The sequence below is a fragment of the Triturus cristatus genome, chromosome 11 (genome assembly GCF_964204655.1).
Source record: "Triturus cristatus chromosome 11, aTriCri1.1, whole genome shotgun sequence".
Taxonomy (NCBI): Eukaryota; Metazoa; Chordata; class Amphibia; order Caudata; family Salamandridae; genus Triturus; species Triturus cristatus.
The window spans coordinates 370,275,458-370,300,881 of NC_140594.1; the positions used below are offsets into that span (position 1 = coordinate 370,275,458).

The 25,424-nt window shown below is 43.4% G+C and overlaps 1 protein-coding gene across 8 annotated transcripts in view; it reads right to left on the bottom strand.

Annotated features, from left to right (window-relative positions):
- Positions 1 to 23,809, bottom strand: part of GPAT2 (glycerol-3-phosphate acyltransferase 2, mitochondrial) — a 1,263,238-nt gene extending 1,239,429 nt beyond the window's left edge. For 3 of the 8 annotated variants that reach the window (XM_085634208.1, XM_085634204.1, XM_085634200.1), the window contains exon 1: positions 23,674 to 23,792. Coding sequence is in view for 2 of the 8 variants with exons in the window: in XM_085634205.1 (XP_085490331.1) it covers positions 23,674 to 23,679 (6 nt within the window). In the remaining 6 variants the exon portion in view is untranslated. Of the gene's footprint in view, positions 1 to 23,673 lie in introns of all 8 variants that reach the window. The other 5 variants (XM_085634201.1, XM_085634205.1, XM_085634203.1 and 2 more) reach the window with 5 other exon arrangements.
- Between the last annotated feature and the right edge of the window lie 1,615 nt (positions 23,810 to 25,424).

Here is a 25,424-nt window from a genome sequence, read left to right on the forward strand (position 1 = left end):
CGGGTTTGACTTTGCGCAAAGATAAATGCAAATTCCTGTCAGAGCATGTAGATTACTTAGGGTACACTATTAGTGCAAGTGGAGTAAGTCCGAAAGAGGATCTGTGTAGGGCAATTCGCTCTGCTCCCCAACCTCAGGACAAAGATCAGTTGCGGTCCTTTATGGGGCTTATCGAATATTATGCTAAGTTTGTAAAGAATTTTTCCGACAAGACTTCATGTTTGAGGTCACTTTTGAAGAGAGGTGTTAGCTTTGTGTGGTCTACTGAGGTACAAGAATCCTTTGAAGCTATTAAAAGAGAGATCTGTGAGGCCAAAGTTCTTACCCCGTTTGACATTAAGAAGAGTTCTGTGGTGACGGTGGATGCCAGTGCCACCGGTCTAGGGGCTATGCTTTTACAAATCTCTGGTCAGACTGAGCGTACTGTTGCCTTTGCGTCACGAACTTTAACCGAAGCTGAGAGGAATTACTCAGTTATCGAGAGAGAGGCACTGGCAGCTTCATGGGCAGTGGAGCATTTTCGAACCTACCTGTGGGGCATGAAATTCGTGCTCAAAATTGACCATAAGCCTCTCATTAAAATCCTCTCTCCGGGGGGGACGGGTAAAGGCTCGGCTAGATTAGCTAGGCTTGCTTCCAAGCTCCAGGAATTCCAATACACTGTCCAATACATTCAGGGATGGAGGAACACACAGGCTGATTGTCTCTCAAGGTTGTCGCTAGATTGGAAAACTGTGGGAGCTCCGCCTTCATCTGAGGATGACATTGCGGTTGCTTCTGTTGAAGATGCTGTTTTTGTTGGTGAGGGAGTTTTTCAGGCTGCTGATTGGGAGCGTGAAATGTCCGCTGACGTCACGTTACAAGAAGTCATTAAGCTTATCAAGCTTGGCTCTAGGAGGGAGAGTACTGTTTCAGTTTCGGTACGTCCTTTCCTAAAAGTTTTGGAGGACCTTTCTCTTATCACGGATAATCTTATTGTCAAGGGAGAAAGGTTTGTACCTCCTGGTGGTTTGAGAAGGAAACTGTTGGCTCTTGCACATGAGGGCCATTTGGGTCAAACTCTCACACAACGTCGGTTGAGAGACAACTTTTGGTGGCCGGGTATGGACTCACAAGTTGTGGACTGGGTAATGAGTTGTTCTACTTGTAAGGAGGGAGAAAAGAGGCTTAAGGTAGGTCCCAGCACCTCACAAACTCACATACAAAACCCTGGTTCACCATGGCACAGTATTTGTTTGGATTTTATTGGTCCAATGGGTGAACTACATGAGAAGGATAGGTATGCTATAGTGGTGGTTGATGTGTACTCAAAATGGTTAGTGGTGGAATTCACTAACAACATTACTACCGAAAGGACCATTGGATTTTTGGGTGATTTGTTTAAGGATGAGGGTCTTCCGTCTGTGCTAATCACGGACAATGGTACCCAACTCACCTCCTCGGAAATGCAGTCTTTCCTTAGGGGTTGTGGAGTTACTCATCATCGTACGTCCTTGTACAACCCTCAGGGTAATGGGATCTGTGAAAGGGCTAATAGAGTGGTGAAGGGCATTATTCAAATGGCTTCTTCTGAGGGTCTTATTGTAAGGAAAATGGTTAATGAGATGTTATGGGCCTATCGTACTACACCCTTGGTTGAGGGTCAACAGTCACCTTTCCAACTAATGAGAGGGCGCACACCTGGTTCCAAACTAGTTCCTGCTTGGATGAAGCGGGTGGTGTCTTTGCAAAAGAATCCCTCTTCTGATGCTTCTTCATTCACTCGGCGTCCTTTCTTGGTGGGTGACTTGGTTAAGGTCAAGAGTGGTAGGATTGCTAGAGGGTTGTCTAAGTTCAGGGGACCTTTTACTGTAAAGAAAGTTTTGGATCATTGTGTCATTCTAAACAATGGGGAGTGTTGGAACTTCAGACGAGTGGCTCTTTATGAAAGGGGTGTGTCTCTGGTCAGCAGGTGTGAGTCTTCTTCAGGGGAAGATAACAGTGGTTATCTTTTGGCGCCCTTGCCACACGAACCTAGCTCGGTGTCTCCTGCATCCCATGTGGTTGGTGGGTGGGGGGATTCAAGCACTTCCGGTGTTCACTCTGCTCCAGATTCTATTTCACTACCATTGCCTTTGGCCCAGAGTCGGGTTCAAAGGTTTAGAAGAGCTCCAGCATATTTGCAAGATTTTGTGTGTTGAGGTGTGTTTTTTTTTTCATTAGAAAGAAAGAAGATGTGTAGTACATGTCTTGGGTTCTCTTTTCATGTTGAGCATTCTCTGGGTTTGTAGAATGTTCCTTTCCCTATGTTCTGTGTTGCTTTATGGTTCAGGGTTCTCTTCTTTGGCAGTTGCGGTTGGCTTCTGCTGTGGAGAGTCCGCTCTTGTATTTCCTCTGTATCTCAATAAAGCAACTTAAAGAAGAAAGCTGTTGCGGACCTCGTTTTATCTACAACAGACTTACACCCCGCCTCCTCTCTTTCCTGGCTTCTCATTGGCTACTGAGTGTGCCACTTACCTTTCCCCCATTTCTATTGGCTGTAGCATATTTTCCTGCATTTACCAATGCTTGTTCCTCTTCTGCTTTTCTTATCAGTTTCCCGCCACCAAAATACTGTGAAAATCCGCTTTTGTGGAACTAAATTTTCATACGGTTTTCCCTTTAACTCTTAAAGAGAGATTAAGTGATTTCCATAGAATCACAGGATGGTGTGCGGCGCTGCCGAGATTTGAACAGGGATCCCCAGTTTTTGAGTCAGCAGCTCTGGCCACTGCGCCACATCCTCTCCACTCCAGTGTTGTCTTAAGGGAGCTCATTCTTTTTCCAGATGATGATTGAGGAAAACAGTTCTTTATTGATTACATAGGCAAAACTGATGCATTACCAAGGCTTGTCTTCACTTTGGCATTTGAAGTCACCTTCAGATATGAGTGTGCAGAATACCAGCTGTAACAAAAACTATTGTGTTTGATTTAATAGACTATAATGTTTCTCTTTTTATACCAATCTAGATCATATTCAGGGTTCACATATACTTTTTTTATTTTAAAGAGACTATCATATTTTATGCAATGTTTTTAGCGATTTACATAGCAAATATTTTTAGGGCTTAGCTTGTGCATGGGCTCTAAGAGCCAAGCTGATCCTTTAATTTATTAGGTCGCCTTCTTTTCTCATTCCTGCTGCCTGTGCAGTGCCCCATGTCCTGAGGTAAAAGAACTTCAGAAGCTGATTGTGAGACAGACTGGGAAGGAGGCATAGTCATACAATGGAGAGACTTTATTGCAATCACTGATTCTGTAAAGTTTTTATTTCAACATTTTCAGTTAATGGAGAAGAAAGAGGCCTATTAGAAAAGCTTAACATGGGGGGCAAGATGGCGTCCGCACGACTGGTCGTGTAGGCAGGCTGAGCTGGTCTCTGCTGACAACCGTGGCTTAACGGTTAACGGCCTCGCTGCCTGTCCGGTAACTTGGAGAAAGGTGACTCCGGTTTCACATACCTTTCAGTGAGGACGACTACGGCGACAATGCTACTTTCCCGGAGCTTCTGCTTCTGAGGCGATGGTTTCAGGGGAGTGGATGTCCATTACCGCGTTGGCAGAATCGAGCAGCTGACCGGCCGGTTGCTTGTTCCGGCTGCTTCCCTTCGGCTTACGGAGAGTTTCAGTGCGCTGAGCGCGGAGTATTGAGCCAAGCTGAGCGACTACAGCCACATAGCCACACAGGTGCAGTGAATTGACGTAACGGGCGATTGGCGAGCACGGAGCACGGAGCACGGAGCACGGAGCAGACAGCCGGTGGAGAGCTGACGGCGTGCAACTTAGCGTTTTGTCCGCGGGACAGACTACAGATAGCCGCAGGAGAGCTGTAATGGCCCCGAAACATACTCGGAAAGCCCGTTTGCAGGAACTTAAATCGGGACCCTCTATGGAGTCACAGCCTTCCAAGCCAGGTGAGAAAGACTCTATAGCTGGGGGTGTGGTTAGACCTAAGCAGGCTATAGCTACCTTATTTTTAGCTGCTGAGCAGAAAAAACGTAAAGATATTGAACCTAACGATTTTCAAGCAGGATTGGTATTGCCTCTGAGTGAGGTTCAGACTGTTGCCAATGAGACAATCGATGGTCTAACCGGGGTTAATAACCCAACAACCCCATCTGGTGCCAGAGTATCCATAGAGGGGGAGAAAATTACTGAAATGACGATCCCAGCTGGTTCGTCTGAGCTTGAATCTGGAGATTTTTATTCAGTTTCAGAGAATTCAATCTCCTCTTCTGAGGAGCTAGCCGTCCAGTGTGCAAAGCAAATGGCATTTGAACATGAACATGAATTTGAGTCCGATGCGGACGAAGCAAATGCTAGCGCCGAGTATGAGGAGGGGGATACTCCAGTCACAGTCAGGGATGTCTCTGAGGCATCCATGATGGAGAGTCATATTGACATTCAAAATGTTCAGGAAGTGCAAACCGGGGACATTACTCTTGCAACTATTTACCAGACGATCCTGAGTCATATGGACAAAACGGCATTAGAAAGTCAAAAAATACAAAATTCATGTCGTAAATTACAAGGCTCAATAAGAAGGCTGGTGAAAGTACAGTCGGATTTTGGAGAGCGCTTTACGGAGGCTGAAACTAGGATTTCTAATATTGAAGATGAACTGATTAAACAAAAATCGGTCACCGAAACTTTGAATAGCAATAAGGAGGATGTATTGTGGAAAATGGCCGAAATGGAAAATCGCTCTCGGCGGAATAACTTGAGACTAATGCAAGTTCCGGAGGGTAAGGAAGGGCAGGACCCACGGAAATTCGTAATAGATCTTTTTCAGAAGGCGTTTCCGAAACTAAATAAATGGGACTGGGAGCGGGAAATCGAAAGAGCTCATAGATTTCCGTTCAAAATTCAATCACGCCCTGGTCAGAATCCACCTAGACCAAGGCCACTTCTTGTTGCTTTCAACAGCTTCCGAGCTAGAGAAGATGCTTTTCAGCAAACTCGGCCCAATACTCATGCAATGGCTGAAGGATTCACTTTTTTTTTTACACCGGATTTTTCAAAGTACACAATGGACGCTCGCTGGCAGCTACGACAACTAGTGGACTTATTTAAAAAAAAGGGTGCCCAGGCGTATGTTATGAATCCGGCCAAACTGAAAGTGATACATAATGACAAGTCTAGATTCTTTACCAATGTAAACTCAGCCAAGGAATATCTACAAGCATTGAAGGATCCTTAATTTATGTATAAGTATTGTAAATTTTTGTGACTCTCTGGTAACGTTTGTTTAATCAAATGCCTAATATTTGACTAAGTGATTAGTTTAGAAACCATAGGATACTGGATACCGGGTAGGGAGGCCTGTGTAGCTTTTTCTTTCTTTTTTCTCTGTGGATTGCCGTGGATGTCAGCAGTGATGGGATCACGCTCACATCCATCCATAGGACTGTGTCCTAAAGCCCGACTTCAGGGATGGGAGGGTTGGCCCTTGCAGAGGCTGTGGGATGGTTTGGGGTCTGGGAGGGGCAAGGGTCACTGGGTAAGGTGTAGGGTTTGGGTAGGGTGGGGGAGTAATGGAAAAAAAAAATTCATGACAGTAACAAGGGAGAGTGATGGCGTTGAAAAGGCTATGTTTGTTTTACTTATTAATAGCCAAGGTATAAAATTGTTCAATTACTGGTTAAGTAATGTTATTGGCTATCCTTTGATGTGGTGGAAAATTAAAAAACAAAATAATAAAAAGTTAGCATGAAACGTAGTATTAAGATTTGCTCATTTAATGTTTCAGGGCTTAACTGTAGCAATAAAAGACGTAGAATAGCTGCAGAAATACGATATATTTGTCCCGATATTGTATGCCTACAAGAAACACATTTATCTTGGGACAGAAGGACATTGGTAACAGATTTGGGTTATACGTTGATGGTTGCTTCTCAACAAACTAATAATACCAGAGGGGTTATGATTCTTTCTAGAATTGGATATTGTACGGTGATTCGTAAATTAGCGGATAAATGGGGCAGATGGGCTTTATTAGAAATTATAGTCTCTGGAATGGCTCTTACCATCTGTACAATTTATGGCTCCAATTTAGATGAGGCTGAAGTTTTGCAACAATTAAATATTGAACTTGCTGATTGGAAAACTCCGTTAATTTTATGTGGAGATCTTAATATTAATCTGAATACTGGTGAGCTAATGGCTGGTTTAGAACATTATAATGGACGTAAACCACGCGTATTTAAGGCTCTATACGATTTAGTAATTGATCATGGGTTGATTGACGTATGGAGTAAATGGCATTTTACTTTCCCGGGATATACTTTTTATTCCGCACCTCACAAGAAATTAGTTCGGTTAGATTACTTTTTTACGTCCTTAACTATACAACATCAAACTAAGATACAAATCTTTCCTAGAGTCACTTCGGATCATTCCCCCTTATTATTGGAATGCTCTGTTTTAGGGGACTATAGAGGTATAAGGAGTTTTTCATTCGATAGGAAGCTCTGCTTAGACGAACAATATAGAATCTATATGAGGGGATGGATGACAGAATTTTTTAAAATTAATCTAGATACCGTTCATATTTCAATAATTTGGGACACTTTTAAGGCTTGTTTTAGAGGAGAAACTATAAGTTTTGGTTTATACAACCAAAATAAATTACGATCTCACATGGGGGAGCTTTATGAATCATTAAAGGTTGCAGAAGTAGAGCTGGCTAAAGCAATAAAAAGATTTGACAACATATCACAGGTTTCTATAGCCGAAGCAAAAATTGCACAATGCAAGGCGAAGATAACTGGGGTTTGGGCGGAAGAAAATGCTCGGAAATACTTAATAAATAAAAGACATATTCATGAATATGGTGAAGCTATAGGTCGCTCATTAGCGTTAAGATTAAAAATGAAAACAAGTTCCCGACTGATTCCCAAATTACAAGATCAATTCGGGATAGTACAAGAATCACCAACGGCTATACTAGATATTTTTCATCAATTTTACTCTGACCTCTATACTCAACAATCAAAGCCTAATATAATTCAAATCCCGGATGTGGGTATAATAAATCAATTAACTGAAATAGATGCAGAAGCCCTGGATAGCCCTTTTACTATGGCAGAATTAGAGATTGCAGTTAAGAACATTCCAAATAGCAAAGCTGCCGGTCCAGACTGCATCCCGGGGGAAGTTTATAAATGTTTTTTTGAGTCAATGAAGCCTGTGATGCTCGAAACATTTAGGATGGCACAAAAGGGAATGGCCCCAAAAACTTGGAATGAAGCATCCATAGTGGTGTTTAGTAAAAAGGGGAAACCACCAGAGCTGCCTGGCTCGTATCGACCAATATCCCTACTTAACTGCGACAGTAAGCTGTACTCAAAGATGATATCGAATCGCTTATCCAAAGTTATCTCGTCATTAGTTACAACTTCCCAACACGGTTTTATACCTAAAAGAGGAACGGTTTCTCATATTAATAAGGTTATTACCCTATTTGATATTGCAGAAACCGAAAAGAGAGACTTGGCATTGATACTGCTCGATGCAGAAAAAGCTTTTGACCGTGTAGAATGGGATTATTTATGGGAAGTGATGAGAAGAATGGGATTTGGGAAAGCTATTTTAACTGCAATTCAAGCCCTGTATAAAACTCCTAATGCGAGAATTGCTGCTATGGGTCTTAAATCTGATAAGATCAATATTACTAGAGGGACACGACAAGGGTGCCCTTGTTCACCTTTACTTTTTGCATTGTATATCCATCCCTTTATTATTAGTTTACAAAACTCGCTTCATATCAAACCGTTTGTAGCTTCAGGTATTCCTCATTCAGTATTTGCATATGCAGATGACATTGCAATAACGACAACCGATCCCAGGGAATCAATAGTGGAGATTGAATCTTTAGCTAGAATTTTTGGAGCTATATCAGGGTATAAACTAAACTCTGCTAAGACCCAAATACTATGTACAAAAAGTATACAGTTTAACGAACCGCGTGTAATAGAAGAGGTTACGTATTTAGGTATTAAGATTAGAACTCAAATGTCAGAGATAACAGATAGTAACTGGAAAGAAATTACACTCCAAATCAAGCAATCATTAGACAGATGGAGCCGACTTCAACTATCAATAGTTGGCAGAGGAAATATTATTAAGATGAGTGTTCTTGCCAAGATATTATATCTATTTCGTAGTATTCCACTTGAATTTTCTCATAAACAGATACAGCAATTACAAACTAGCTGTGGAAAATTCTTCTGGGCTCCTGGTAAGATCCGAAGAGGTATGAAATGGTTAACTCTTCGAGAAGAAAGAGGTGGACGAAATCTGCCTGACTTTTTATATTATTATTATGTTTGCTTTCTGCAGAAAATGAGCTATATTTTGACTGGCGATCCCCCAAAAAATGAGGCGGAAGCTCCTTCTATTTTCTTTTTGTTGGTGGGAGAGCATGCTAAAGGCTGTTTATTAAAGGAACTGGAAGGTCATTACTATAAGCATACTCGCTTTAAGGTATTGGTTTCAGCGTTTAGAGTGTGGAGAAATATTAAGAAATTGATTAATTTTGGTAAAATTTCATATTACACACCTTTCGATGCGGATAAAATACTCCCCTCAGTTTTTTGGGACAACAATGCGAAAATATGGGTCAAAAAGGGGATCTCCAAAATTGGTGATTTATATGACACTAAAGCAATATTTTTAACATATGCCAAGCTGTTAGAGAAGTATCAGCTTTCCCAATCCTCATTTTTTAAATATCTCCAACTTCGAGACTTCTGCTTTAAAAATCAGATAGCGGCATCTCCCAATAATATACTAGAAGGGATTCGTCTTCAAAAGAGGATTGCTTCACTTTATCAAGCTTTGATGGAATACAGAAACGATGATTTACACAAATATAATCAGTATTGGATAGAACAGTTGGGAGATCCTCAAATTGATATATCTGAATCTTTAAAATTGTCAAAAGAAATTTGTCTTGCCGCTAATTTAAAAGCTCAAGTTTATAAGACTCTGTTTAGGTTATATTATACTCCCAAACGCATGGCAAGTTGGGGAAACAAATATGATGGAAAATGTTTTCGTTGTGGGGATCCGGACGCTGATATTGCGCATATTTTTTTTTTATTGTATAAAACTCTCTGATTTTTTTAAGGGAATTGAATCATTTATATCGTTGCTATTAGCATGTCCTTTTAAAATCTCACCTACACTTATGCTACTGGGTACAGAGGATAAAATGGATAGCTATTTGCTAGATTATAAGTATTTTTTATTTCTCGCAATGACTGTGGCACGGTTATGTATTGCTTCAGAATGGTTATCTCCAGACGCTCCTACTTTTGGTATTTGGAGATCAAAGCTCTATCGTATTTATGAAATTGAGTGGAATTTATATGCATTGAGGGGAGCTAGGAAAAAACGCATTGGTTTATTAATTTGGGGATCGTTAACAAATTTTTTAGAGAATGATTGAAGTCGGAGATACGAGATTTATTTATTAAGGAATAATGTTCTTTTCTTTTTTTTGTATTCTTTCAATTAATTAATGATACTTTTCCACTGCCAAAATCTGTATGTGATGTACGAATTTTAATGTACTGTCATGAATAATAAAAAAAAAAAAAAAAAAAAAAAAAAAAAAAGAAAAGCTTAACATGACTGGTGTGCACAAATCCCAAACTTTTCTAGTGCCACAATGAAACCTGCCAGACAAACGCTCTGTGCTGGAGACTTGGATGAATTTCCTAGTTTCCTTAAAAAATTGCATTTTCTTTTTTAAAAAAAAATAGCGATTTCCAGTCTGACTGTTTACATGCATATGTTATTTTAGTAGAGCAACCCTAGATTAAAGGCAGCAGAGCACTATAGAAAGGTGCAAGACAAAATATAAGTCTGTACACCTGTACCAAACCATTGATGGGCAGATTTACTCACATGTTATGCAACACAGTGCAGCCAGTGAAGTTGCTGTTTTCCACTGCATGAAAGAGCACCATATTTCCGAAGAAATGGTGCATTGGAAGTGGGATTTAAAGCTCTGACATGCATATTACTTAATGAACCCTCACGTAATCTGTCCACTCCCTATTAAACCACTTTCTTTCTCAGTCTCCTTTTCTCCATCTGTTCCCACCTCTCTCTCCTGCCTGGTCATTCATCTCAGCCTCTAACTCCCCCACATGCTTTTTCTTGGTTGACTCTACCTTACTTTTTAAATGCCCCCTTTACCTTTTTTCTCTTCTCAAACTTCTGTCACCCTAAGCATTTTTCTGTATCAGTTTGTTGCTACTTTCTCTGCCCTGTCTTCTTCTGTAATCCTCTTTTCACTGCCTGTTTTTTATCAGCTGGTAGACCCTTGCTTGCTTTCCTCTTCTCTCACTGTTCACTCTCACGGTTTCAAATGTGCCTCTACATCTCTGTATATTGCTCTCTCTCCTCATTTAACATCATCATTTTTCTCTCTCTGTTTCACACTCTCTAGTAGTGCTACTCAGCTGTGTAACGAAACTTGAAAAGGCCCCCTGTGAAGTAAATGAAGGCCCTCCCTCACCCATCACTGTGGTCCCAGATCCAGTCAGTGTCCTGAGTGAGGGGTGCCCTGGAGCTGAGGCCCCCTGCACCGCAGGGGCTAATGTTACACCACTGGTGTTTCTGCCTGTGAACTCTTAAGTGAAGAAAGTTTGCAGTGCACACCAAATTCTTCCATTTAAATTGAATTGTCCGTCTTTGGTCTTGTTAGCGTGCTTACGGGCAGCGTGATCTACCCTTGTGTCACGCCTTGAAAATGTACAGAATAACAGTAGCGAAGTTTCACTGCTGAACCCGGTGCACAGCTTTAGGATGGGATCGTCCCAATTGATAATGCAATATTTTTCCGTTTATGACAAAAGTAATCGAGGAACTCGAGCAAGTTAATGATGCTTCATTTATTGATTTAACTTTCTTTCACACGTGAGATGATTATGCATTTCTTTACTTCTCATGTCCCAGATATGCTCATCCGAGCCTTTTTCTGTACACGTCAAAATACATAGATACATCCTTGGTAGCAAGTCACATAATACCCAATGCATTTCGGACTGTTAAAAAGTCCTTCTTCAGGGTTCACTATAATAAAAAGATATTACAATTAGAACATGACTTCAGACCCCTAGATGAACACCAAATCAGTAGTAGTCAATGTTAACTGTTGAAAAAGGCTCGGATGAGCATATCTGGGACACGAGAAGTAAAGAAATGCATAATCATCTCAATATTTTCACCATCATAAGCCAACCGTTACATAGGCAACTTTGAACATAAACATTTGTGGGCGGCTGGCCCACGAGAAGTGACTCAGCACATCATTTACTGGGGTCGGTACATTGACAATTTGTCATCTGGGCAGGTAATGAGGTACAGTTACAAATGTTAGTGGAACATCTGAATAACAACACATACAATCTGCAATTTACTCACAAACTACACAAAGAAGAAATAGATGTTCTAGACGTGGTGATTTATGCCAAAGAGAACAAGATCATGTCAAGACTTTTCAGAAAGATTACAGCATGTAACTCAATTTTACACGCAACTAGTGCTCACCCACTTTCTCAGATAAACACAATTCTATGTCAGGAGCGGAGGTTTCTGATTAGGCTGTATCTTTCTCCATTTATTGTACTCCAGCAGCTTTTCAAAGAACCATAATTTACATTTAAAACTACATTTCCAATGAACACAGGGAAAATGAAAACAGAAAATGTCCCAAACAGCATCAGCCAATCCTATGCCAGGACGCCTCATATCCTCCCCTGCGGGCGCTCCATCTTTCTCTTTCTTCGCTGATCCAGCAGCATACAGATGAGTGTTATTTTATTTCTTCATAGTACAGACTGATATATGTTGTAATTTTCAGTATAATGGCCTACGCGCCATTTTGTCATAGCGGAATTGCTTAGCGGTTGTTTTGACTGTCTAATTGCCAACTTCGTTTATAGATTTACCGCGGGAGCGTCTCTCCGCTCCTTCACGGTCACGGCATTCCACCTCAGGCTCTTAGCGCGGTGCGGCCTCCCGCCGCTAGGGGACCACGCGCCCTCTCGCTTGAGCTCCTCTGAGAGCTTTACCCCCCGGGCGGCCGCGAGTCGTCTAGTTCCGCTCCAATGATCACGGCGGTTCAGACGGACTCACGCAACCGCGGGGGAAGATCGTTTGAGTGTTTATACGCGTTTGGGCTAATTTTACTGTAAAGAGCCCCTGCCTGGAGCATGAACACCCGCGTCGCGGGTAAGGCAATTTAATTGAAGGGACCGGCCCAGGCAGGTTCACTAAAGATAACCTCAGGATACAGAGGGTGCTTGGTCCCAGATCTGAGTGATAGATCCCATATACGTGTGGGCTGATTTGGCAAGGGTTCTGCCCTTTATTGCTTCCACTTATTTTGCCTGTTCAGACACCTGACACTAATTCCTTATGGAGTACGATGATTATTATGAAGAGGAGGAGGTCATGTACCTACCGGTTGATGACCATTTTTGTCAGGTTATGGACTCCTCTATATTTAAGGCAGTGTCCCAGGTGGTTGCGCCACTGGAGAAGAAAATAGACCTAATTCAAGCACAATGTCAACCCATCACTCAGAGGGAAGATCTCTCGGGGCATACAACTCCCCTACCTCCAGGCCAACCCTCCACTAGTGCGGTAGTGCCCAAACGGAAGCGTTCTGAGGCCACAGGGGTGGACTTGGACGCCTTTTCTCGCCTGAAGAAAGCATTCTTGGACACCAAGACTTCTGTACCCCCTAGTAAACCAGAGGGGAGTCCGACGGGGCCATCTGGGGTTCCCGATGATGTAGCTACACTGGACCCAGATGACTCCCCTCAGACTTCCGATGGGGATGGAGAGTCAGAGCGTCCATGGCGCCCATCTCACCCTGACCAGCCAGCGTGTTCAGACCTTAGTGCAGACATGCTCAATCCTGACGAATTGTTACATCCTCGCTCGTCGCAATGGGTTCCAGCCCCCAAAGTGGCGGCCTACATGGCGACCAGACTGCGTAAGCCCCTGGATCAAGAAGTGCGTAGTTGCCTTCGTGCAGAGTGCCCGCGTCCTACCCTATCCGGAAATAGATCCCAAGATGTCCACCTTCTTATCAAAATTTGTAAGAGACCCCAAAAAAGGTATTGATCGCTCGTGCAGAGCGTGCCAAGATAAACTCTTGGACACAGCAGTGCCTTTGGCAAAAATTCTAGATATGGCCGAAGACGCCAAAGCCTCAGGCACTCTGATTTCCCCGGACACACTTTCTGGTTGGGCACAGAGAGCGATTATATTTCTGGGCAATGCTAATGTGGCAATATCCACTGAGCGACGCAGGTCCATACTCATTAAAATAGACCCCAAGCTAGGAGAGCTAGCCACTTCTGAAGCAGGCTGAATTGCGGAGGGCAATCTCTTTGGAGATCCCTTCGTCAAGGAACTTGGCAAACGCATCTTTTTCCCGCGTGTTTTTGGCGTAGCCGGTCGTGGCAGGGGGCGCTCGGCCGGCCGACCCTACAATAGAGCCTCCTACAAACAAGGCGAGTCCCACAGAGGACAATATCAAGATCCAGACAAATTCGGGAACTTCTACCCGACCAGGGGTTTTCCCCGTCGCCGCAGAGGAGATGGTGGACACAACAATCAAAGAGGTGAGAGTTCAGAATGAGAGGGGTGTGTGGTTTGGGGGCAGACTTCAATGTTTTCTTCACAATTGGTCTTTGCTTACCTCCGACGCTTGGATTTTGCAAACCGTCAGAGGGTTTCAAATAGAGTACTCAGACCTGCCAAAGCAGTCCCTTCGACCCAAACCTATAGCTTTTACTCAGGCTCAGAGAGTTCTAATAGACAACGAAATCTCAGACTTACTGCGAAAAGGTGCGATTACTCACTCCACTCTACACCCCCGGGGGTTCCTCAGCAACATTTTCTTAGTAGAAAAGCAGGATGGGGGCTATCGCCCCATAATAAATCTCAAAGAGTTCAACGGGTAGCTCATTTACCGCCATTTCAAAATGGAGGGCATTCACCTCCTGCGGGATCTGCTTCAGGAAGGAGACTGGATGGTCTGCCTGGATCTGAAGGATGCCTACCGTACGATCCCGATTTTTGGCCCACACAGACGTTTTCTCCAGTTTCAGTGGGGCTCTCAGATTTTCAAGTTCACCTCCCTTCCTTTTGGGCTGTCTTCCGCTCCGTGGTGCTTCACCAAGGTGCTGAAGCCGGTGGTGGAGCACCTCCGATCGGAGGGCAATCGGTTGATAATTTATCTAGACGACATGCTCATCATGAGTCAATGTCCGCAGAGGCTGGTGGTCCACCTACAGCAGGCGGTGTCCCACTTGGAGTCGCTGGGGTTTGTCATCAACGAGACCAAATCAGACCTTTTCCCTTCACAGAGAATGCAGTTTCTGGGCTTCATGACAGACTCGGTGGCGGCCACCTTGTCCCTGCCCTCTCGGAAGTTGTCCAAAATCAGACACGAGCTGATGCGCACTCTAGCAAGGCCCACAATTTTGCTACAACACTTGGCCAGGGTGGTAGGCCTTCTTTTGTCATCGATTCCAGCGATATTTCCGGGTCCCCTACACTACAGGGCCCTTCAACGTCTCAAAACCTTTCACTTGCGCAAAGCTCTCACCTACTCTCAAGTCGTGCCCCTCACAGAGGAGGCTAGAACAGAGTGGCAATGGTGGGTCGAACATATGGATGCATGGAACGGCAGAGCGATATTCGGTTCCAAGCCGGATCTGGTAATAAGAGTCCGATGCCAGTGGCTCGGGCTGGGGCGCTCGTTGCGGCAAAGTATCTACAGGCGGAAGATGGTCCTCTTCAGAAAAAGCCCTGCACATCAACTGCTTGGAGTTGATGGCAGGTTCGTTTGCAGTGAAGTTTTGGACAAAGGACAAGATCCAAAGTTGTGTTCTACTCAAGATGGACAATGTGGCAGCGGTGCGCTACATCAACCATCTCGGCAGGACTCGGTCCAAAGCGTTATCCAATCTAGCCCGCGATCTTTGGGAATATTGTCTTTCCAACCAGATATCCCTGTTGGCGGAACACCTTCCGGGATCGTCCAACCAGGTGGAAGATTGGTGCTCTCGCCACTGGAAGGACACCAGCCTATGTCAACTTCAACCCAGTGTTTTCAGGGAAATCCAGGTCCGATGGGGTCCGTTCTCAGTGGACCTCTTCGCCCCCTGGCTGGACACCCAACTGAAACGATACTACAGTTGGTGCCCGGATCCGGAGGCATTAGCAGTGGATGCGTTCCTTCAGAATTTGGGGCAAGGAACTGGGTTAAGCGTTCCCCCCCTTTGCAATGATCATGAGGTTATCAACCCAGGTGAGGAGACAACAGGCGGATCTAGTGGTAATTACCCCGATATGGAGGTCGCAAGCCTGGTTTCCGGTTCTGATGGAACTTTCCTGGGATTTTCCAATCCCTATAACCCTCAGTTCCAATCTCCTCAAGGATCCTCAGGGGAATCCTCACCGCCTTCTGACCACAGGCAGTCTGCGTCTGATGGCCTTGCGGGTTACAGGCAACGCTGGAAAGTCCCAGGCTTTTCGGAAGATGCTGCCACGTTGCTCGCTAAATCCTGAGCTGACAGCACCAATAAGACATACCGATCAGCCTGGTCACGATGGGGCAGTTGGTGTCTGCGACAACAAGTGGATACGGTGGGGGCGGACATTGTCCACGTCCTTAACTTCTTAGCCTCGCTGGCGAAGGAGGGATTGGCTTATAGGTCAATTAATACCTTTCGTTCAGCGATCTCGGCGGACCATGTTCCACTGGATAATCGTCTGATTGGGGAACATCCTTTAGTCTGTAAATTATTGAGGGGTATCAGACTGTCGGCCCCCCCGGAGCCACGTTGCTCAGTTTTGTGGGATGTGAACAAAGTTCTGAACCTGTTTCGATCGTGGCCATCTAACAAATATTTATCAAGAAAACAGATGTCAGCTAAACTCGTAATGTTGCTGTGTTTAATTTCTTGTTGAAGAGTTTCAGATGTGAGGGCCTTAGACCTCACAGGCCGGGTTTTCACTCCGGAAGGAGTTGCCTTTCACATTTCTAGGCGTACTAAGTGCAATTCACGATCTGTATCCTATCCTGCATTTCCTGACGTCCCTAAATTGTGTGTGGTTAGAGCACTCAAAGCCTATGAGGTTGCAACAATAGATATACGCCCACAGGGCGTCAAGCAGTTGTCTATTGCTCTTACGAAGCCACACAGGGCGGTTTCGTCCCCTACTATTGCGAGATGGGTCTGCTGGGTTATGCAGGAAGCTGGAATAGATATCTCCCGTTTTGGACCTCATTCTGTAAGGGGTGCAATGGCATCCAAGGCTTTTACCCTGGGAGCACGGCTTGAGGACATTTTGAATGCCGCGGACTGGTCCTCGGACTCCACCTTCAAAAGATTTTACTTTAAACCAGTAGTGTCTCTAGGTTCTTTGGTGGTGGACAAGCTTTAAACTAGCCTAATCAGAAGTCTCCGCTCCTGACATAGAATGCACAATTTCCTAGCTAACGTGCAGGAAAGTTTCAATTCTATTAAGGAAGCGGAGGCGAGGATTAGCCCACCCGGTCTTCATTCAAACCCTCCCAGAAATCTGCGTTTGTATGGTGAGTAATCTTTGTGGTGGAAGTTCTTTATTACGAACTGTGGATGATGATGATGTTACTCAGTGCCAGTTGACAAGTTAAGTGGTTGCATATAAATTTACTCCCGTGAGCTTACCTAATTCTCTTTTACCTTAGGATCGGATACTGGCAAACAGGAATAATTTGAAGACTACCATGAGAGGGTCGCAGGAAGAAAGAGGAAGATAGAGCACCCGCAGGGGAGGATATGAGGTGTCCTGGCATTGGATTGGTTGATGCTGTTGGGGACATTTTCTGTTTTCATTTTCCCTGTGTTCATGGGAAATGTAGCTTTAAATGTAAATTATGGTTCTTTGAAAGGCTGCTGGAGTACAATAAATGGAGAAAGATACAGCCTAATCCTCGCCTCCGCTTCCTTAATATAATTGAAACTTTCCTGCACGTTAGCTAGGAAATTTTGCATTCCACGGGGCGCGATGACACATATTAGGAGAAACTGCAGTGAGAACTCCATTTCTCTTACAGAACTTCAAAATTTGGAAGAACGCTTCATCCATAGGGGTTACTCACAAAGAGCTCTAAATCTATCTAAAAACAAAATACTTGAAACACCACATCAGACATTACTAAAAAATAAAAATACTACTTCGAGAAAAAAAAAAAAGGACAGGGAGCTGACATTCATCACTAGATATAGTACACAAAGCCATGGCATATACTGCATTGGACAAATCAGAGGCGAAACACTTTCCAAACAAACCTAGGATTGTACATAGAAGGAGCACAACTTTGAGGAACATGTCCCGGTTATCTATTGCCACAGAAACAAAACCTTTCTTGGTTACCAAAAAGACTGCAGGGTTTTTACAAATGCACACAATGCAGTGTCTGCCCTTTGCTCTTAATAAATGGACAGAATGTCAATACAACACACCTACCAAACACAACATACGACAATTCATCAACTGTAACACCAGGTTTGTTGTATATTGTATAAGATGTCATGGTGGACTCATCTACATAGGCAGTACTCCTATACCTCGAAAAGAACGAATCCAAGAACACATCGGATCTATTCGCAACAGCTCAGAGTAGCCCTTTGTAGTACACTTTAACACAGCTCACCCTTCCATGGCCATGACCAACATTCGATTTCATGGCATAACACAGGTACAGAATAACCCCAGAGGAGGAGATAGGTTACTAGCTCTTAGAAGATTGGAAACCCAATGGATCTTGAAACTACAAGCAGTAGAAAGGGACTTGAATATCAATAGGAAACTACGTGTTCCTTTCGGAATAACATTCAAACTTCTGCCCTAGACCACTAGTACACACACACACACATCCCCAAATATTACATATATAAGAACAATACTTTATGTGCGATTTAGATCTGAATCAAGATATGATATGATCCTTCATGTACTGGTGCAATATGTATTATGCGTCTTTGCTACTCTGCAAACTTCTGAATTTAGTTCCACATAGTCTCGATATCTAAGGTCTGATTGAGGCTATGTTTTTGCCACTAGGAAATATTTTTATTATCGCAAATAAGTTTCTTTACTTAAATAATATCCGCCTTCTTCTCCCCTTACTATGTATTATAAATTAACTAGTACACAGAATGTTTTGTACTGCCTATCTATATGATTTGTTCATTTCACAATAATACTTGGGATACTGTGTTCCTACTTTTAATTTTGCAACTGAAGAATTTGAGCATTGTATCTACACTCTATGTAGAACAATGTATAACTCTTGACCTCATACACACAATTGTTAGTGTGCTTTCTTCTATCCGGCTCCTTAGGGGCTTAAACTTTTTTCATCTGCACAGCGCTCTGCGACTCTATACACATCCTCTATATCACTTCTTTCTCATTTCTCTAAATATACTCTGTACTAATCTTGCAACCTGCCTAAGATGGCTGCCGTGTTAGGGCTCTGTGTACAATGATTTTCCTCCCTGAAACGCAACAGCTAAACAGACATCTAGTCTGGTTTCAGTTTTTACTATCTCCTGGTCTCCGGAAACTGTAATCTGCTTAAATACGGCAGTTACAGCCAATTACGGTTCTTTAAACACATGCTGTGGCTACTACCGAAGTAACAGGTCAGTACCTCACCCTCTCTCTTGGTTGTGCAACGAGAAAAAGAGAAATGTATTTGCCCTGTTGGGAGTTCGATAGACTTATACCTTAATAGACTTTTTATATTTCTAAACAAATATAAAGGGGCATGGACATCTGGTTAGATGGAGGGTAACACCTACATTATATCTGTCTTTTAGATTTACAGGGACTTATCATGGTCCGAAACTGAGGAATTTTTTCGAATGAGAACAATTTTGCAAATCGCCTTCTGATGGCCTTTTTAAAAATGAACGACGTAGGTTCACGCTTGTGTTAAAAATACATTAATGGGACCCATGTAAACGTAGTAAGATACGCCTTGTAACATGCATTTTTTGGCACAGTCCACGCTTTTTGAGTTACAATTTTGAGAATTTTTTTCTCCCTTTCATTTCTTTATCTAACGCACTTTTTATATAGAGACCACTTCAATTACATTGCGCAGTTCATAAACCTCATGGATACCAACTCTCTACACGTTATGTGGTTTCTATTCCTGTAAAATCTAGAATAAAAAAAAGGCTGTGAAACACTTTTGGTACCTTGTGATTATAGGACACTTAATTTACATTTGTTTGTCTGTCCTCTTCCTGCTGGTTTACATTTCCTTTTTTTTTTTCTTTTCCCAGTGAAGCGTGAGAGCTTAAAGATTGCTAAACAGTACATGCTACTATTGATTGATACTTCTATTACTACTTGAAACCAATTACAAATTATTTTCCGCTGGTTGAAAAATTAAGTTTCAACTATTAAGAGGATGCAATCTATCTTCATTTTTCCTCATTTTTTTTTTTTTTTTTAAACGATGGACCCAGGGACTTCCCATTCTAACATACTTATTTTCTTGCTCACACTTCGTGCCAAATTTGACACCTAGAGGCTCTCCGGACCGTTTATTTGTCTTCGCGCCATACGCATTGTATCTTACCTGATTCAACCTCGAGTCTGTACGTTGAAGGTCAGCCTCTTGATTTAGTAATTCAGTAGTAAGACCTACCACAGCTGGTGTTTTCTTTTTTCTTCCTTCTTTTACGCCTTGGACCGTTTACTTTCTAGCAGATATGTGAAACTAATGGTTCGTCCTTTATCACTCTATCTGCATGCCTTTACATCAGTCTTAATTCCCTAATCATTGCTGGTTTACCATCCACTTTTCTATTTTACTCTCACCTATGGGCTTATACACGTACGCCCTCTTCTTCATTGTTCTTTTTTTACACTAGGTGTAGGTTGGAGAATTAAGTAACTTATTACTCAGTAAATGTAAATTCAACACGTTTTTACTATCATACAGCCTTGAAAAAGTCACCTCAGTGACGAAACGTGTTGGCTGTTGCCTTTCACCGAAAACTGCTGTACTATTTGGACTTGGAAACGCCATCATCAAAGTGTTCAGTCCTTGTATAAATAATTTTGCTTTCTTTCTGTAAAAATTGAAATGGAATTTACATGTTGTCAATGAGATTAACCAAAAAATCAATAGAGAGAGTGAGGGTAATGAGGATCCCGAACCCCCGGTCTGGATATGAGTATAAAACAAATCTACGTTATGTAGGCATGACCACTCGTAAAGTTAAACAACGCATAACAGAGCATCGTAGTACTATCCGATGCAAGAAAGCGACTACTAAATTGACTGAACATTTTATCAGCAATAACCACACTCCAAATGATATGACTTGGACTGTTATTGAATCTGTCGAAAGTCCGAATACACTCTTTGAAAAGGAACAAAGATGGGTGTACCGTCTGTCAACCCACATAACAGGGCTGAACGACAATATACCATGGAACTCAGTACTTAGTAGATGAATTTGGTCTCTGTTATCTCTTCTTCTCACTTTATTGTTATAACACACACCCAGGTTTCAATCAGAATCCATTGTTACCTTTTCTCTGCAATATACCTCTTTACTGCAGAGCCCTTACTATTCATACGGGTTACTGAATTTTATGCTGAGCCCTATGACTCAGCAAATATCTGCAAATAAACACCTCTTTATTGCAGAACCCTTATCACTTTTTTACAAAATACAGAATTTTACCTTGATCCCTATGACCCAATTAAACCACACCCCAAGTCACAAGGGCGGAAGCATTTTCTCTTAAATACCGACCGTGATAGACACGGCGCCAGCATTCGGTAACTGTGGGACCCCGAAGTAGGTGTGTAAACGGGCGTACCGGTGAGAGAACGTAAGTGTATCCCTACTCCAACTATAGAAGGGCCTTACAAGATCAAGGTAAGACAAATCAAGCCTAAAATGTTGTTTCCTTTTCTATCACAGCAATGGGTCAGAGCCCACGCTCCCCACGGGAACCATGAGGCTTTATATTTAGCATTTTTAACGTGAGTCCTTGAGCACTCTTTATTTGTTTGTCTCTGTCCAAACTTTTACAAATATACGCGCACTAGAAATGTTTGATAGCAGTGTGAATCATCATGCCCTTCTTGTATTGCCAACAGACAGGCACATCTAATGCACGTGATGCGAGAATATTAATAATAATTTTTTTGGCCAAATCAACAATGCATGCCCTATACATGGATTGAGACATGCAAAAACCACCCTCAACAACCCACAATAGATTGCATGCAACGACTCACATTGCATATCGCATACCACAATAAGTGAGCGTGGAGAGTTAATGGGAATAATTCCAATAGAAAGTTTCTTTTTTCGGATTTTACTTTTACAGATCCGAATCATCCTTCAAGAACGGCTTGGAGGCACAACAAACTACTCTCTAATAAGAATGCAGTACACAGAGGTTCAGGGTGTGGGTGCACCTTAGCGAGTGCAGACCCCCCCAGTTCCTCAAATTCCTGGTCCTGACGAAAACCTAAGAATTACTAGAAAGGTTGAAACATGTTGACCACACACACATACCAACACTGATATCACTGGCCATTAATAACAGTTACGATATCTATTCACAGGTTTTAATCGTGCCAGGTGGCTTCATATTAAATTATTAGGAAGCACACCGCTGACACTTTTAATATATCACTTTTATTTTTCATCATTCACGTTTTCACTCACCTACACACACGAAAACCCGCTCCGCTGGAATTCCAGGCGTCGAAGCACACCCTGACGGCATTCGGCGGTCAGGGTGGGACCCAGATGATGAAGCATGTCACCAACCAGGTTGGTGAGTGATGGGTCTTTTTCCAAATAGGAAATTCTTTTGCCCTGAATTATTCCTTTCTCTATCTCTCCCCCTTCTTTTCGATTGAATCTTTTTCGACTGCATCTCTCTCCCTCCTTTGTTTTATAGTCAATGAGATTAAACCATTTAACATGGATGACTTTCTTCTGTATTTGTGCAACCTGTGAAAAAGTAACAATGATCTTCTAGCAAATCTTATAAATATGACACTAAACAGCATTAAATGATTGGAATGCCGGGGTATATTTCCTTAAGCATATTGTAGCACGAGGTGATTGTAGTGTAATCACACACCCACGGTAGTGGGGTGTTTTATTACCGAGTGGCACCACGATTCATTAGTTAATTGTTACTTCCCTAGTAGTGCTACCAGCCCACCAAATGTGTTCGTAGTATGAGGTGCGACTTTTACTTTCACCACTGCGCTCTTTGTTTATTGGACCAAAACATCTCAAGGTGCTAGTGCAAGCGGGGAAGAAAAGTCACTGGACACTCGCTGTGCTGTTGTAATATCAGGCCCTGCATTAGGCTTGGACATCATCCTCCGATCTTCCTTACGCCTGCTGCCGTCACAGGCAACGAACCCCGCCCCACATCAAACACCATGGGACAGATTTACAAGCTCCTTGCGCCACTTTTGCGTCACTTTTCCCATTTTAAAAGTGGCGCAGGGGGCTTGTAAATCTGCCCCCAAATGTTCTTTCCGCACAGGGCGCTGTCCCGATCAACCTGATTTAGGGCCGGCCCTCAATGGGATGGTATAATTGCAAACTCCCCCAGTAACCTACTGAGTTGCCTGGCGATCAAGGGGTGTTAAATACCTTTAAAAAAAAACAACAAAAATAACCCTAATGAGTGTGAAAAAGTGTCAGGTATAGAAATAGCGCGAGACGAAGTTGAGTTAATGTGGTGTAACACCTATTGGACTCAAAGGGCTTCTGCCCCCCCCCGCCCCCCTCCCCCCCCCCTCATGTGTGGCGCCCGGGATGAGACAGCTTCCCGGGCACACACACAGCCGCTCCCGAGCACTTCACGGGTCTTTAAAAGACCATTTGCATGTGAATGAGGCCTTGCTGTTGTTTCACCCCTTCTAAGAGCCCCTGCAGCTCCACTCTGCCTATTGCTTAAAGATTCAGCCCCCCCCCCGAAATTCTTTCTTAGCCCCCCCCCCCCCCCCCCCGCAATTTGGCTCTAGTTGCGCCTCTGATGTGGTGTAAGTTCCAAAGACGACACTGAAAGCAGCCAGTAAAATACTAGGAATTAGAGGAACATAACAAAGAAACGTGGTAGTGTTTTCGGATTTAGCAATAACCAGAATCTAGGTTTGTTGAAAGGGGCGACGCTAGCTCTGTACTAGGCGTTTTGGGCAAAAGGGGCGGTCCAGGTGTCAAGGCAGCTGGTAGGGTGTTTCTGAGGGTCGGTAAGCGGGGAACGAGTGCTTGCCCAGGAGATTATTCAGATGTTTTCGGCGCGTCAATGACGCTTGCGGGAGGCGTTGCATCTGTTGGCAGGTTAGAGGTTCGTTGGTATGGTCTTACGCTCAGAAACGTTGTGGTTTTATTTGGCAGCGAGTGCTAAGGTGTGGCAGTTGCAGTGCAGAAGTTGAGGGCGATGCAGGTTTGGGAGTGCGTAGGCCGAGCTGAGAGGACACTGCGCAACTCTTTTAGCGTGTACAATCAGCGGGGCTGATAGAAAGGGATTCGCGTTCGCAGCCTCGCAGATGAACTCACCAGCATCTAGAGAGAAGCAGTTTCAGGTCCAAGACCTAGTGCAGCCGGTGCGTAACGTCACGTCACGTCACGCCTCGCCGACGCTTGATGGAATATTCCACAAGCTAACGTGGTGGGGAGAGGGCGGGGTATCCAGTAACCATATGTCTCTGTCAGCGCGAGTTTACTATGGCCCGCCCGTAGAAAAACGTTTTTATTTATATAATTATTTTATTTATTTAGTGCATATTGATAAAGCGCGGACATCACCCGAAGGTGACAGAGCGCGGTACAATAGAGCCAGTAACGTTACACGAGAAAAGTGTTACATAATAGAACATTGCAAAGATAAACAGGAGACTTAAAATTAAGGGTACACAAACACAAAATCCAACACAGCACGCATAGGTGAGGAATGTACAGGAAAAAGTAAAAATTTACAATGAAGAGCAACTTCCTAGAGGGGCCTGAGGATGAAGGTATTAGTTCTGAAAGTGTCTTTGGAAGAGAAGAGATTTGAGGTCAGCTTTGAAGAGCTGGGTAGAGGAGGTGGCACAGAGGAATGGGGGAAGCGAGTTCCAGATTCTCGCCGCATTGGCTGAGAAGGGTTGCGCCATCGATCTTTCCCTTTTGAAGACGGGGGGCTGATGCAGATACTTTTCCGCATTGCGAGAAGGAGAGCCACCGGACAATTTCGCCATGTAACGAGGGGAGGACGTGTGTAAGGCTTTGTGTGTGATGCAGGCAGTTTTGTAAATAGATCTTGCTTCGATTGGAAGCCATCGAAGAGCGGACAGGATAGGAGTGACGTGGTCGTTTCGTTTAGACCCTGAAATGAAGCGAGCTGCTGAATGGAGGATTGATTTGAGAGGGGAGAGGTGGGATATGGGTAGGCCCGTCAGAAGAGAATTGCAATAATCCAGCCTTGAGAGAACCAGAGATTGTACCAAGGTTTTTAAATCTTTCTCCGGGAAGAACCGACGGATCCCCCATCAAAGGCGCAACTGGTGACGTGCGTTCTTAGCAATAGAGTTGATGTGGGAGATTAGGTTGAGTCTTATGTCAAGAATGACACCTAGGGATTTAGCGCTGTCAACAATGATGGGTTTGTTGTTGAGTAGGTTCAGCTGATCCATCCAAAATTGAACAGGAGGAGGGGAGAGAGAGGTAGAAAGGAGGAGTAATTCAGTTCTGGCGGGATTTAGAATGAGTTGGTGAGCTAACATCCAGTTGTGAATAGAGTTGAGAGTAGAGTTAAGTAGTGAGAGATCGTGTGCGGAAGACACCTTGAGGTAGATTTGATTGTCATCCGCATAAAGATGGTAATGGATCCCAGATTTGCTTAGGAGGTTCCCTAATGGTTCTGTTGAAAATTAAAACAGCGATATGATTAAGCATTCACTAAAGACATGAATTCTCTCCAGTTAAAGCATGTTTCTTGTCTTATGCTGACTAAAGTCTGGACTCCATTTTGTATTGTCATGTCTCCATGTGCTTTGCACGAGAAGAGTCCTACCTTTTCGCTAGTTGCTCTTGTAATCTGCCTAGTAACAGTCTATAAATAGCTCCTTTGTCCGTCTGGCGCATGTCCAGACTTGACCACATCTGTTCTCGGTTAGTCCTTGTTTGACCATGTTTTTGCGGGCTCAGGAAATTTTTAACTCCGCCCACATATTGATCCTGTATCGAAAATGTCCATAAATGGTAATGAATTTTGCTCTATGTTGTATCCACCCACTTATGAGCCCCTCTGTTGTGTATAAAAGGGGACC